General features: G+C 39.3%; 2 protein-coding genes across 2 annotated transcripts in view; both read right to left on the reverse strand.

Moving 5' to 3' along the window:
- The window catches only part of ABCA8 (ATP binding cassette subfamily A member 8), a 198,498-nt gene that overhangs the window by 84,839 nt on the left and 97,233 nt on the right, over nt 1-16,426 (reverse strand). The window lies entirely within an intron of this gene.
- The window catches only part of LOC136406690 (ABC-type organic anion transporter ABCA8-like), a 112,222-nt gene continuing 97,255 nt past the window's right edge, over nt 1,460-16,426 (reverse strand). The window contains exons 35-39 of the mRNA XM_066386730.1: nt 8,226-8,345; nt 7,879-8,019; nt 6,564-6,643; nt 3,851-3,906; nt 1,460-3,733 (exon numbers count right to left, since the gene is read on the reverse strand). Of these exons, the coding sequence (XP_066242827.1) occupies nt 3,635-3,733; nt 3,851-3,906; nt 6,564-6,643; nt 7,879-8,019; nt 8,226-8,345 (496 nt within the window). The 3' untranslated portion in view covers nt 1,460-3,634. The remainder of the gene's footprint in view (nt 3,734-3,850; nt 3,907-6,563; nt 6,644-7,878; nt 8,020-8,225; nt 8,346-16,426) is intronic.

Consider the following 16,426-nt stretch of genomic DNA (forward strand, 5'->3'; position numbering starts at 1 on the left):
TAATAGCAGCTGGGATGGTGGAAGAGATTGACAATCCTGGAGAGAACTAACAATTGCTAATAGCATGTTTGCACAATGTTCCAGGGAACCAGCAGTTTCAGTTCCTGTCCAGCTAAGAACAAGAAATGGCTTCAACCACAAGACTTTGGCTGGTACAGATCTCCCATTCATTGGAATTCAGCTGACAAAAAGCAGATGGCCAACTCAAGGATGCTGACCATAAGGAACCATGTCAAGGTTTTTATGAAGACACTCTACATGTTTGACACATCCACAGTTTCCTCTCCCCCTCTGTCAGCTCTATAAATTTTGCGGCCTGACTGGAATGTTAACATGGGCTTTGGAACAGGTGACCCCTGTCTTCTCAAGCTGGCAGCACTTGAATACACCTCCTTCCTTTCGCACCAGCACTTGTCTCCCGAGTCTGGCTTTCATTGTGGCAGGCAGCTGGACCTGCCGGATTTTTGTTTCAATAATTCAAATACAATGGGAAAAAAAGATAAGCTCACTTTTGGAAAGATAATCAAGAAGCTCAGTTTATCCCTGAGTCTCATTATTTCCAGGAAAGCAGTTCACATTTTTAACTGGTCTTTATAATATATCTGATATGTGCCTTGTGTTTACAACACATCCGATTAGTAATTAATATCCAAAATTTATAAAGAACTTAAAAAACTCAACACCAAAGAAATCAAACAATAAAACTAGAAAATGGGCAAAGGATCTGAATAAACAACTTCTAACGAAAACATAGAGATGGTAATAGACATATAAAAAGATGCTTAACATCAGTAATCATCAGAGAAATGCAAATTAAAACCCAATAAGATTTCAACTCACACTGGTGAGAATGGCTATCATCAATAAATGAACAAACAACAAGTGTTGGCAAGGACGTGGAGTAAGGGAGCTCTTGTGCACTGTTAGTGGGAAAGCAGTATGGAGTTATCTCAGAAATTTAAAAATGGAACTGACTTTTGACCCAGAGATTCTACTTGCAAGAGTATATTTTAAGAAGCTTGAAAAACTAATTCAAAAGAATATGTGTACCCCTAAGTTCACTGCAGTGTTATTTTCAATAGTCAAGATCAAGAGACATACCAACAGTCCATCAGTAGATGAATGATAAAAAACTATAGTATGTTATACAATGAAATACTAAGCAGCAATAAGCAAGAAAGAAATCTTACCTTTTGTTACAGCGTGGATGGACTTGGAGAGTATTATGCTAAGTGAAATAAGCCAGTCAGAAAACAACAAGTACCATAGAATGTCACACCTATGTGAAAACTAATGAATAAGATGAACTAACAAGCAAAACAGAAACAGAGTCATACATAGAGAGCAGGCTGACAGCTGTTGGGGAGGGAGAGGGGAAGGTGGGTGTGGGAGGTGGAGGGATAGAGCAAGAAAGGAAAAAAAACACCTCATGAACTTAGACACAAGTGTGGTGATAGCTATGGTGGGGGAGAGTGCAGGAGGGTATAATGGGGATAAATGGTGATGGACGAAATAAATTTTAATTAGAATGCAGATTCCTGGGCACTGCCTTAGATGTATGGCAGCATCAAGGTTTTAGACTTTTGTTATGAGCAATATGGGCCTTAAGCTTTAATTCCTTTTCTATTTGGAACACCAGTTCAGTGTCTGGAGTTGCTATACATGGAAGACGTGGCCTATTTGATATGGTAGGTGGGGTTGTAAGAGCAGGATTTTTTTTTATATTGGTGGAAGTTTTGTTTATAAAGAGGCTATCTGCAAATGTGCAAAAAGCATTACCCTCCTCTGACTGACTGCTGCTGATCTGACTGTCCTTATAATTACAAGAAAATTATGCTTTAATTTAAAATCTTCACCTGTATCTTGTCATCTGATTCTCACATCAAGTCAATGAGCAAGTACGTTGGGTGTTTATCCTTTCTTGTAAGAGGGAAAACTGAGACTTAAATTGCTTAAATAACTGCCCTACAGACCCGTAGCTTAGAAAGTACCCAAAATTAATACAACCCTAACTCTGCCATATCAGAGACTGAGGAACAAATTCCTATGGATATTTCATAAAGCACGTTGTCCTCTTTCTTAATGACGGCACATTCTTGGTCACGATGATTGTAGTTTCTTTTATATCTTCATGTATTCTGAAGTTCATACCCTAGGAAGTTACTCTTGATAACTATTTTTATGTATATGTGTCTTGGAGCTCTTCCTGATACACATTTTAATTTTTTTAATCGACATCTTATAGCATCTTCTAGGCCAACATAGAATTATTTTTTACCACTAAGACAACAATTATATGGTGATGTCTTCAAGGTGCAGTGTTTTGACACCAATTGCATATAAAATGGAACAAAATAATAAGTTTTGGTACTTTGCCTGTAAACATAGACCTTTGCCAAACGTAGACCCTTGAATTGTAAGACATGGAATACTTTTCAAAATTATATATGAGATTATTTATATTTATATGAAAATACTCACAAGTGGGCCATTGGAATTTACCACAAAAATTGGCTATTTAGGCTGCAAAAATAGTTCTTACCTTCAAACCCTTGTATCATTCAAGAAGATATCATGACAATTAGAAGTTGATTATATAGTATCTCTTGTGTTCTCATCAAAAGGTAATGAAAACTTCAAGATGAAGGGATGCTCTTCATACCTTCTTTGCAACCTCAACCCAGTTTGATACCTGCCTGAGGCACCAAACAGATCCTGAGTTTGCATTTCTGAGTCTATGTTACCTATAACTTTGGGAAGGTCAGCTTCTTTAAATATCACTTTATTTACATATGTGTATTAAACTTTTACTGCTGCATAACAAATTACCATGAACTCAGTGGCTTATGCAACAATGAAAGTAGTAACAACGAAAATAAAAACTCATCTAAGTACTAGTTAACAAGAATATTGTGTTGATTTTAATGTGTTTATAGAATCCCAGTTGAGTGAATCATAATATATATAACATGTGAAATTAAGCTCTATGAAGTTCTAGTGCTCTGCATAAAGGTAGACTGTGGCATCATAAGAAAACATAAAATCAAAATATTTTTTCAAAATTGTATGTATTTTTCATCAACTTGATTAACCAGTCTTACTACAATTAAATATATAAACATGTTTCAATTTTCCTGACAGTCACAACAGGCAAAAAATGAACCCCATGATCTAAAATCTAAAAAATGACAGAAAAGGAAAATCAGTGACCTAAGAAAACATTTTTAAAAATGAATTACAAAAAGCAAAGACTGTCCTGCTGTGTATTGAAAGGGCTCCTTTTTCCTTAAATTGGCACTGTCTTCCTTTGCATTTTAATAGAAATGATAAGTAAATATACAATATTTGAAAGTTAAGAGAAAAAATATTAAGCAATCTTTCTGTCATCCTCAAACACAAATATTCCATAATAAATGCATTTTTTAAAGTTTACTACTTTATGAAAGGTAGAATTTGGTTGCTGGTACTGAGGCTGCATAGTTTGGCTACCTTAGTCCTGCTGTAATATTCTTGAGAAAAATCATAAAATAAGTTTCAAAGTAGCTTGTATATATCTGAGATAAGGCATATTAATACTATAAAATATCATCTCAAATGAGTCACAAGCTTAAAGAGAAACACGGTTTCTGGGGCTTCAAAGCTCTTCCTGTGGGAGGAGCTTCCACTTCACGGGTAAGTCCACTTCCTCATCCAAATTCTCCAGCTCCTGCTCCTTGGAGAGCTCCAGGAAAACCTGCAATGCAAGAAGAACAAAGAAAGAGGGTGTCACACAGCTCCTGGAGCTCCAAGTGTGCATATATCATACATTTACATTCCATGGGTGCCACAAAACCCTCTAAGACTGACTCACCTGGTCCAGGGTGGACTGTGAGAGGCTGTATTCCTCCAGGTCGAAGTTCTGTTTAACTGCATAAGGATGGAGGTGTATTAGGAAGCCATATGCTTTTGATCCCAAATGATATACCAAGTCATGTATAAAAAGTATATACAACTAGATCTTAAATATAAGAGATAAAGGAATAAACAATCTCAGATTAAACATGAGCATGCAAGTTCACTATCTAGTCCCATAACAGAATGGAAATCCTCTTCCATTGTCTTAGTGGGCAGACACACCACAAGACTGGAAAACAACAGAGGAGGTTCCAGGTCACCTAAGCAGGATAAACTAAGGATGGTTCCCTCAGTCTTGGGATGCTTCTGTGTGCCCCTCTCCATCCACCCTGTCTAGACTCTACCCCACTTTCTGCTCTAGAGACTGACAGAGGCTCCTTCTGTGGGCCCACCAGTGGCAGCCCAGGAGGAGGGACAGAAGGAGAGGAGGAAGGTCTGCTCTTTATTCCTTCACTTCCTCTCTGACACTAACTTTGACTGAAAGCCACTGCTTTTCTCAAAAGGGAAAATTCTGCATGATATGCACCCAGGTTCCAGTCACTGCTTCCTCTTTTAGTCCCTTTGGACCTAAGAATGGTAACACATGCTGGTTTGGCCTCAGGTAATGATACTGCCCTTGCACCTTTGCAAATAGTTCCGTTATAAACACAACTTCCCTGAATTAGCCTATTTTGAGTTACAGCGGTTACCAGTTGTGCCTATAACTGAAATCTCAAATGTGCAGACCCATTAAAGATGAAATAATGGGTAGAAAGGTAAGACTGGAAAGCTGAGTTATCAGGTGCTGTGGTTGATTGGCCCACAGTGTGGAAACATGGGGAAGGGTCCTTAACGCATGTCTGAAAATATATAAAGAAGAAGTGCCGAAGGCTTTTATCCCTGCGCTTTCAGAGACTCTAGATAGAAAGGAATCTGCATGTTTCTCAGGGAATGCATAGTGGGAAGTATTCTTAGAGGATCTCCTGGAAGGATAAAGAGATTCCAAGAAGTGGCCCAGAGGCAGCAAAGTGATCCCAGGAATCCAAAAGGAGGAGGTATCACCCACCACAGGAATCTGTGGTCAGAGGATAAAGCTGAGAGAGGAGAGAGACTCTTCAAGAAACCCACAAATGCATCTCAAGAGAGAAAGGGAGGAAGGCCCATAGTACATCTTTAATGACCAAATCAAGCCATGCTGCCATTGATCTCTTCTCACCTTATATTCTACCCTAGAGAGGCCTAAAACATCAGCTTATGAGAAGAGAAGAGAACGGGGTACGAAGAGAGATAACACTGACCATCCACCTTCCTGCTACAAGTCTGCAAATCTGAAGCAAGAAGGAAGCATGTGAGGCTCTAGTTTTACTGGAATTTGCATTCCGCACAAGTGATCTGATGTATGCAAGAATGAATCCATGCAGCAAAATGAAGGAGCAACATAAGGCATGCCTTTTGTTTCCATGCTACGTGGCCTAGCTCATGAATTCAATACATGCATTGCAGCTGAGAATGTAACTATCGCTAACTGAACATCTGGATAAAAATACTAGCTTATGTTTCATTATTTTGTACTTAGCATAAGCTTCACATAATGGGATAAGACACTGATAAATAGTTTTCCCTCTTTTTTATCAGAACTTCAGTTACACCAAATTAAGCACATTAGAAGGAATTTGAGGAAGGAGGGGTCATTTCTGAAACCAGAAACATTAGAGGGCTCTTAAAAAAGGTTCTATTTTATTCTAGATAGGCTGCCTTCCTGGAACAACTCTCTGCCTATTTCTGATTAGTTATAAAACACTTCATGTTGCTCAGAGCTGATTGTGGGAATTCTCCCCACTGGAATATTAAAAATTGAACAAAAGGCAAAAATGGTCAGTGTGGAAAATGGACCCATCGACCACAGAGTCACGGTAACTGGTAGAATCAGAAAGTGAAAAGATAAGCTATCTGGACCGTCTTCAGCTCATCTCAAAGGGATACCCTCTTCAACAACTAGAGTGCCTGGGGCTTCTAATGACAGATGACAGGCGAAAAAGTACAAGTCCCAAAAGGAAAATGTTTAACTTTTTTACCAGACTTTGTACACTGGCATGACAGGCAGGAACTTAGTCTACAACAGAGCTGTACATTCTAAAGAAGTCCAAATCTTACCTCTGAATTTAAGAGCCACGAAAAGGATTATGGCTTTGCCCAACTCAACAGAGAGGAACCCTCTTATCAGCATCTAAATCTATCAAAGAGTACATAGCAACAAAACCAAATGTATATCTTTCTGTTTGTATAAACTTGTGGGCACTCTAGTCCCAAATGCCAATGGTCTCTTTCCTCTAGAGCCTCATTCACTCAGGGCAGGGTTTTCAACCTTGGCACTAATGATGTTTTTTTGTTTTTTTTTACTAATGATGCTTTGGTCCAACCATTCTTTGTTGTGGGAGGGGGTTGACCTGTGCCCTGCTGGATGTTTAGCATCATCCCTGGCCTTGACCTAATAGGTACCAGTTGCACCTCCCCAATACCATGCCAAGTGTTGTCATTTCTCCCCTGGCAGAGACACTATATTAAAAGTCTTAATAATTCAGTTATGGTATAAACTATAATTTTATATTCATGCACATATTATACTGGCTTTGTGCAAGATCTGAATTTATCTGTTTCCCACAGTCTTTTCTCTAAACAGTGACTCTTACCTATCTCTAGTTTGAAGAAAGCCTGTGATAAAGGTTGCACATCCTCAACAGGCAACTTATAGACCATCAGGGAGTAGTACCTGGGAGGAAAAGAGCGTGGCTGAACTCCAGGTTTCCAGAGTACATCCATTGACGAGGAGAGGTCTAAAGAAAACACCACAGCCTGACAGGTGTGAGGTAATAGCTCATTATGGTTTTTATTTGCATTTATTTAAAGAACAAAATAAATAGGAGAAAAAGAAGTAGAAAACAAACCAACAATCAAAACTTGAATAGACTCATCAATACAGAGAACGTTTAGACAGTTGCCAGACTTGGGGAGGTGTCTGGACTGGGTGAAAAAGGTGAAGGGATTAAGAACTACAAATGAGTAGTAACAGAATAGTCATGGGTGTAAAGTGCAGCATAGGGAATATAGTCAATTATATCGTAACAACTATGTACGCTGCCAGTTGAAATTATCAAGGGGAACCTTTGGAAAGTGTGAATTTTTAACCACTATGCTGTACACCTAAAACTAATACAAAGTAATACTGCATGACAAGTGTAATTAAAAAGTAAAATAATAAAATAAAATCATGACATTGGAAAAAAAATTAAATGGAGCAATAATGTTGCTAATAATTTGTTTTTCGTGCACAGTCCTGTATAGCACTGGAAACAGCCATAGTGTGAATGTCCTTGGATCAGCAAGAAGTCTTCTTTCTAAAGCAGACCTATTATAAGGCTCTGAAGAGAAGGCTTCTTTTAGACTAGGCCAGAATGGGAGACAAAGGGCAGAACACCAACCCAGTGATGCCTCTATCAGGGAAGAAGCAGATTACTTATCATCTTTCTCTCCTAGAGAGAAAAGAAGAGTATTTACCTGAAAAGAATGAGTTTCTTTTCATCTCCTGGCTCCACCACTAGTGATTTGGCATTATGTAACTCACCTGAACCTCAAGTGCCGTTCATTACTGATAATAATAAAAATGCTAAGAGACATCATTTATGAAGGTTTGACTGATGCCTGGTACTGGTCATTACACAGGTGATCTCATTTAGTGGAAATGGCTTCACCCTCTAGAAAGGACACCTGAAATGAACTGAGTCTGTGCACATGTCCATGCCTGGGTCGTCCCCTTATAAGAATCAGCCTCCAAAATCAGCCCTTTGTTCTCTGGTGTCTCCTGGTTTGGACCATTCTCTAGTAAACTATTCATAATTTTCATGAAATTAAAAATAAAAGAATAAAAAGATTAAGCTTTTTTTTCCTCATCATCATACTAGAACACAGAAGAAAAACCAGGATGAAAGAGAACACACCCATGTTTACCTTTCCTGTCGAGCAGCCTGGGGGAAAAGCCTCAGGATCTCACTGTGAAGGGGCTCCACCTGCCTGGGAGTCTTCACCTTCATCTCCAGCAGGTAATCCTTGCCAAATTTGCTCTTCAGTTGCTGGATGGTTCCGATACATCTGGAAGGAGAAGGAGGAGGAGGAGGTACAACCAAGGAAAGGGAGAGAGGAATCTACAACAGGGGATTTTCAAGTTCTGGAGGCCAGGAAAGGGGAAGGGTTGGGTTTAGAAGAGCAGCCAGGCCCTTCAGGTCCTTATGGTGATAATCTGGCAGGGAAGTGTCCTTTGTTCAGGTCATAACTGGGGGCCAAGTGTGGGCACCCACCTTAGCCTTCCAGACACCATGATGGCCACACGGTCACACACAGCCTCAGCCTCAGCCATGTAATGGGTGGTCAGGAGGGCGCCCCTCTCAGTTTTTCTAATGGTGGCCCGGATCGCCTGCCTAAGGTTAGGTCAAGGGAAGTGTTAAATAGTGGGAATGCAAGGTCATAGGAAAAATAAATTTGAAGACGTTTTCCTCAGCACATATGAAACTATTATGGGAGTGAATTCAGATCAAACAAAGAAAAAAATTTTGGAGGGGTAACAGGCCTGGAAATAACCAAATGACTGGTCAGAGTACATGATAGAACATAGCTTGGGCTGCATGTAAAGAATGATATTGGGTAAAAGATTGTTTGGGAAAATGTGGGTTAACCTCAGGAGAGGATGTCAGAGTAGTGGCGGCATGAGAGATACTCCTGATCTCTTCCCTTGTAATTTCAGTAATTGAACAACTATAGCACAGTGAAGCAACCCCACCTCAGTTCACTGGCACTGAGTGGGCTAAATTTTTGCTTTAGAATTCTTAACAATACCACTATTAAATGCCATCAAGGAAGAAGAAATTGAATACCATGGTTACACAAGACAGAGATATAGTTCAGAATGAAAATAAGAAGTCTCCAGAAAAATGTCTCAATCACATGAAAATCTTGGAGTTAAATGATAGAGAATTAAAAATTAAAATTCTGAAAATACTAAATAATACATGAGAAAACATCAATAGGCAACATAACAAGCTCACCATGGAGACTGAAACTTTAAAATTAGAGATGAAAAAACGGAATACATAAACTGAAAACTGAGGTAGCAATTTTAGCTAATTGATCAAGTTAAATAAAGAATATGATCAGTGATATCAAAGACAGGCAACTAGAAATGCTACAGAGAGAATAGGAGAGAGAGTCACAAACTTTAAAGAAATGAGAGAGCTCTACAACAATTATCTGACTCCATCAGAAAGAAAAATATAAAAATAATGGGTATTTCAAACAAATAATTGATAAGAATTTCCCAAGCATATGGAAAGAGTTAAAGCCTTAAATCCAAGAAGCAAACATAATGCCAAGGTACCTAAACCAAGACACACCTACTCCAAGGCAAATCAAAATAACATTGTCAAAAATCAATGACAAAAGAATGGATTCTCAGGGCAGCTAGTGAAAAGAAGAACATAACATTTGGTTATCATCAGATTTCTCAGCAGAAACTCTACAAGCCAGAATAGAGTTGACTCAAACATTCAAAGTACTGAAAGAGAAGAATTATCAGCCAAAAATACTATATCTATCAAAGGTATTTATCAGATATGAAGGAATAATAAAAACTTATGCAGAAGCTGAAGGAATTTATCACCAGAATACCCTCACTGCAAGAAATAAGCAAGGTGGTTATTCAATCAGACACAAGGAACAAAACAAATCAAAACTAGAAGTAAAAGCTTCAACAAGGTCACAATAAAAACAAGGATGGTCTGTGACAAAAATAACATAAAAGGAAGAAGATAAAGATCTGCAGTAGCAAAGGAGGATGGCATGCAGAAGCACTCATAAGACAAAGGAGTCTTGTACTTTTAAACATTTTCTCTTAATAACTTGATGTTAACAACCCACAAAAAGTTACTACTGAAATACAAAGCTTAAAAAAAGAAAAAAACAGGGGGAGGGGAGTATAGAATACCACCAAACAAAAACAACTGACAGAAACAGAAAAACGAAAAACCAAGCAAGATACAGAGCTACCAGAAAACAAAACATAAAATGGCTATATGAAATCCTCAATTATTAGTTATTATTCTAAATGTAAGTAGACTGAACTCACCAATAAAGAGGCACAGAGTAGCAGATTGGATCAAAAACTAAAACCCAACCATATGCTGCCTTCAAGAGACACATCTAAGCTACAAGGACAAAAATAGACTCAAAGTGGAAGGTTGTAAAATGATTCTCCAAGCAAATAATATTTAAAGAAAAGCAGGGGTAGCCATACTCATATTCTAACAATGCTGATTTCAAGACAACAAAGAGAACCAGAGACAAAGATGGACATTTCATTCCCGACCAGGCTGTGGTGCCATGGATAAAGTGTTGGACTAAGATGTGGAGGACCCAGGTTCAGAACCCCAAGGATGCCAGTTTGAGCATGGGCTCATCTGGCTTTAGTGCAGACTCATTTGTCTTGAGTGTGGGCTTAGCAGCTTGAGCAAGAGGTTGCTGACTTGAGTGTGGGATTATACTCAATAACCGAGATCTGGAAACAGCCCAAGTGTCTGTCAGTGGACAAGTGGATTAAAAAGCAGTGGTATATATACACAATGGAATACTATGGGGCCATGAAAAAGAAGAAATTTTACTTTTTGCGACAACATGGATGGACTTGGAAACTATTATGTTAAGTGAAGTAAGTCAGGCAGAGAAAGAAAAATATGACCTCACCAATTTGAGGAATCCAATGAACAATGTGAACTGAAGAGTGGGATCAGAGAATGAAAAGAGATTAGTGAAATGATAAACACATAAAACAGCATTATAGAGAGCAGAAAAGCAGATTCTGGAGGGAAGGTGGGAGGGCGTTGCAGGGAGTGTGGCAAAGGGAATGTTGAGGGGAACATGGGAGGGGGAATGCATTCAGGGGGACACTAGAATCTATGTAAACACAATAAATTAAAATCAATAAAAAGAATTAAAAACAAAATAACATACAATATGTGCTGACGAAGGTGTGGAGAAAAGGGAACCCTCCTGCACTACTGGTGGGAATGCAGACTTGTGCAGCCACTGTGGAGAACTTATGGGGTTTCCTCAAAAAATTAAAAATGGAACTGCCTTTTGGACAAGCTATCACATTTTTAGGAACATATCTTAAGAATACCAAATCACTGATTCAAAAAAAGGTATACACCTCCGTGTTTATTTCAGCATTATTAAATAGCCAAGATCTGGTAACAGCTCAAGTGTCTGTCAGTTTACGAGTGGATTAAAAAGCAGTGGTACATATACACAATGGAATACTATGTGGCTGTGAAAAAGAAGGAGATCATACCATTTATGACAGCATGGATGGACCTGGGGATTATTATGCTAAGTAAAATAAGCCAGGCAGAGAAAGGCAAATGTTAGATGATCTCATTTATGTGTGGAATCTAATAAACAAAGTGAACTGAGGAATGAAATAGAGGCAGAGGCGGGGTCACAGGAAGCAGAGGGACTGCAGTCAGAGGGAAGAGGGATGAGGCAATGGGATCACAGAAGGTAAAGGGATTGGTGAAATTAAATACATATATAACACAGAGATATGGATAACAAGACAGCAAATCCTAGAGGGAAGGGCAGAGGGAGTTAGGGGGAGGGGGACAAAAGAAGTATAACAAGGGCCACAGGGGTGGGAGGTGAGGGGGTTATATTCAGTGGGACACTTGAATCCATGTAAACAGAATAAATTAAAATTAATAAATATTAATAAAAAAAGTTATTTACAGACAAACTAAAGTGACAGCATGACATATTGAAACTGGGATGCAGTAAAAGCAATAATAATAGGAAAGTTTACATCACCACAGGCCTATCTCAAAAAACAGGAGAGATTCCAAGTATACAACCTAACATCATCACATCTTAAAGTACTAGGAATAGAAGAACAAAGGCAACCCAAACTCAGCAGAAGAAAGAAAATAGTAAAAATTAGAACTAAATGAAACAGAGAAAAATATATATAGAAAAAATTAATATAACAAAGAACTGATTCTTTGAAAAGATCAATAATATTGACAAACCTGTGGCTATACTCACTAAGGAGAAAAGAGAAAGGACTCATATAAACAAAATACAAAATGAAAGAGGACAGATTACCACAGACATCATAGATATAGAAAGGGTCATAATAGAATACCATGAAAGATTATATGCCACCAAATTCATAAACTTAGAAGAAATGGATAAATTTGGAGAACTATTCAATCTTTGTAGAGTGAGCACAAAGAAGAGGAAAACCTACATAGACCCATAAGCAGGGAGCAATTAAAAACGCTTATCAGAAATCTCCCCAAAAATAAAAATTTGGGACCAGATGGCTACCCTAGTGAATTCTACCAAACATTCAAAGGAAGTGTGGTTCCTATCCTTCTCAAAGTCTTCAAAAAATAGAAGAAGCAATACTCCCTAACACATTTTATGAGGCCAACATAACCCTAATACCAAAACCTAGCAAGAACAACACACCAAAAAAACCCAAAAAAACCTATAGATATCTATAATGAATACAGATGCAAAAATCTAAACAGAATTGTAGCACATGGAACACAACACATAAAAAAATAGTACATCGCCTGACCAGGTGGTGGTGCAGTGGACAGAGCGTCAGACTGGGATGCAGAAGGACCCAGGTTCAAGACCCTGAGGTCGCCAGTTTGAGCGCAGGCTCATCTGGCTTGAGCAAAAAGCTCACCAGTTTGGACCCAAGGTCACTGGCTTGAGCAAGGGGTTATTCAGTCTGCTGAAAGCCCATGGTCAAGGCACATATGAAAAAGCAATCGGACTCTTCAACCAAAGAACACTGAAGAAGCCACACCGAGACTGGTAGGAAAAGCGGAAATGCGGAGAGGGCTGCCCAGCTCCCCGGAGCGAACTGCAGCAGGGAGAGACTCGCGTGGCGGGAAGTGAGTTTAGCAGAGGGGGAAGGGTCCTGAGCCCCAGGAACAAAGCCCCAGCCTGCAGCCCCAGAGCCCAGAAGAGGCGTAAGGACAGTATTTAGCTGGAAATAAGTCAGGATACTGTTTATGAGAAAGAGTCTGATTTATCAGACCCAGGATCCTTCTTAAAGGAACCACGCAGAACATCTCTCTCACAAACCCTCACCCGGGGCTCCTGGGGACAGAGGGAGAGAGGAGAGGACCAGAGTAACAGGAAGAGAGTGTAATCTAGGAGGCACAGGGAGAAACATTTTGGGAGATAGCCACCCTAACCCCTGGGACGAGTCACTCCCCAAAGCTGAAGTGAATATTTCCCCCGGAAACAGCAATACCAGCAAAGGGAAGCAGGAGAGCAGCCAAACAAGCTCCCCTGCAGCACTCAGAGCAGAGTTGCATAGAAGGAGGGAGCTTTTGGGTCTACAGCAGTGAGTCTTAGGGTCCGAGCTGCAACGCCCCCACCCACGAGGCTGAGGGCTCACCGGAGGGCCTGCGGCAGCGGGAGACAAAAGCGCGGTCCTGCTGGCAGGGGCAGAAGCCTGCTGGCCACCACTGGGCTCAGGTGTAAGCTCAATCTTGCCTGGCTGGGGGAAGGGGGCGTGCAAAAGCAGTCAAACTCAGCTGCCGGCAGCCTGTAATCCACCTGTGGGAGAAGGGCGGGAACCCCAAAAAGGGTGGAGACAAGCCCCGGGGCAAGGGCAGAGGAGCACAGCCTTGCCCCGCCCATGCAACCCAGGCTTGCAGTCTGACTTGGTAGCCAGCTCCTCCCACAGGGGTGGAGCCAAAAGCCCAGAAGAGGTGGAGTTCCGCTACTGAGCTGAGCTTGGGCACGCATTCCTGCCCGGTGGTAGAGCCAAGGCTAGCAGCCGTTCCTCGAGCGGGCTCCTCCTGCAAGGGCAGGGCAAAAGCCCGGAAACAGGCGGAGACCTGCAGCTGAGCAAAGGTGCTCGCCAGTGCCCTCAGGACTGAGCATAACGTCACACATGGGGGTGGGGCAAAGGCCAAGGTCACCAACGCTTGTACACCCGAGCGCGTGATCACAGCCACTCCCGTGAAGAGAAAATGCAAAGGCAGAGAAATACAACACAAATAAACCAAGAGAAATCCCCAGAAAAGGACCTAAGTGAATCAGATATAACCAAATTACCAGATGCAGAGTTTAAAATAACAATTGTTAGGATGCTCAAAGATATTAGAACAACCATAGATGGCCATTATGAAAACCTAAATAAAGAGATAACAAATATAAAAAAGAACATTGAAATAATAAAAAAGAATCAGTCAGAAATGACAAATACAATATCTGAAATAAAGAATACAATGGAAGGAATTAAAAGCAGGATGGATGAAGCAGAGAATCAAATCAACGAGTTAGAGGACACGATAAATAAAGGCACGGAAGCAGAGAAGAAAAAAGAAGAGACTCAAAAAGTCTGAGGAAACTCTAAGAGAGCTCTGTGACAACATGAAGAGAAACAACATCCGCATTATAGAGGTTCCTGAAGAAGAAGAGAAAGAACAAGGGATAGAGACTTTGTTCAAACAAATCATAGCAGAAAACTTCCCCCAATTAAGGCAGAAAAACATTTCCCATGTTCAGGAAGCACAGAAAACTCCATTAAGGAGAAACCCAAAGAAACCAACACCAAGACACATAATTAAAATACCAAAGCTAAGTGATAAAGAGAAAATATTAAAAGCTGCTAGAGAAAAAAAGACTATCACCTACAAAGGAGCCCCCATAAGGATGACTTCTGACTTCTCAACAGAAACACTTGAGGCCAGAAGGGAATGGCAAGAAATATTCAAAGTAATGCAGAACAAGAACCTACAACCAAGACTACTTTATCCAGCAAGGCTATCATTTAAAATTGAAGGAGAAATAAAAAGCTTTACAGACAAAAAAACTCAAGAAATTCACTGCAACCAAACCAAGGCTGCAAGAAATGCTACGGGACCTGTTGTAAACAGATCAAAGGAAAAAAAGAATACAACAAAAGAGGAATACAGTTTTAAAGAAAAAAAATGGCAATAAACAATTACATATCAGTAATAACCTTAAATGTTAATGGATTAAACGATCTGATCAAGAGACATAGGGTAGCTGCATGAATAAGAAAACAGGACCCATACATATGCTGTCTACAAGAGACACACCTTAAATCAAAAGATGCACATAGACTGAAGATAAAAGGATGGAAAAAAATATTTCATGCAAATAGAAATGAAAAAAAAGCTGGGCTAGCAATACTTATATCAGACAAAATGGACTTTAAAACAAAGACCATAGTTAGAGATAAAGAAGGTCACTACATAATGATAAAGGGAGCAATCCAAAAGGAAAATATAACCATTATAAATAACTACGCACCTAATATAGGAGCACCTAAATATATAAAGCAGACTTTGATGGACTTAAAGGGCGAGATCAACAGCAATACTATAATAGTAGGGGATTTCAATACCCCATTAACATCATTAGATAGATCCTCAAGAAAGAAAATTCACAAAGAAACAGCGGACTTAAAGGACACACTAGATCAACTCGATTTAATAGATATCTTCAGAACCTTTCACCTTAAAACAGCAGCATATACATTCTTTTCAAGCGCTCATGGTACATTCTCTAGAATAAACCACATATTAGGGCACAAAAGTGGTCTCAACAAATTTAAGAAGATTGAAATCATATCGAGCACTTTCTCTGATCACAATGGCATTAAACTAGAAATCAACCACAATAGAAAAATTGAAAAACATTTAAACACTTGAAAACTAAATAGCATGTTATTAAATAACGAATGGGTTAACATTGAAATCAAAGAAGAAATTAAAAAATCCCTAGAAACAAACGATAATGAGCATACATCAACTCAAAATTTATGGGACACAGCTAAAGCAGTCCTGAGAGGGAAGTTTATAGCATTACAGGCATACCTCAAGAAGCTAGAAAAAGCTCAAATAAACAACTTAACCCTGCATCTAAAAGAACTAGAAAAAGAACAGCAAGTAAAGCCCAGAGGTAGTAGAAGGAAGGAAATAATAAAGATGAGAGCAGAAATAAATGACATAGAGGCTAAAGAAACAATACAGAGGATCAATGAAACCAGGAGCTGGTTCTTTGAAAAAGTAAACAAGATCGATGAACCTTTAATGAGACTCATCAAGAAAAAAAGAGAGAGGACTCAAATAAATAAAATTAGAAACGAGACAGGAGAAATAACAAGTGACACAACAGAAATACAAAATATTGTAAGAAAATACTATGAAGAACTGTATGCCAAAAAACTAGACAACCTAGATGAAATGGACAAATTTCTTGAATCATATAATCTTCCAAAAATCAATCTGGAAGAATCAGAAAACCTAAACAGACCAATTACAACAAATGAGATTGAAACAGCTATCAAAAAACTCCCAAAAAAGAAAAGTCCTGTGCCTGATGGCTTCACAAGTGAATTCTACCAAATATTCAAAGAAGAACTAACTCCTATCCTTCTCAAGCTATTTCAAAAAAT

This window comes from Saccopteryx leptura, chromosome 5 (genome assembly GCF_036850995.1).
Source record: "Saccopteryx leptura isolate mSacLep1 chromosome 5, mSacLep1_pri_phased_curated, whole genome shotgun sequence".
Lineage (NCBI taxonomy): Eukaryota > Metazoa > Chordata > Mammalia > Chiroptera > Emballonuridae > Saccopteryx > Saccopteryx leptura.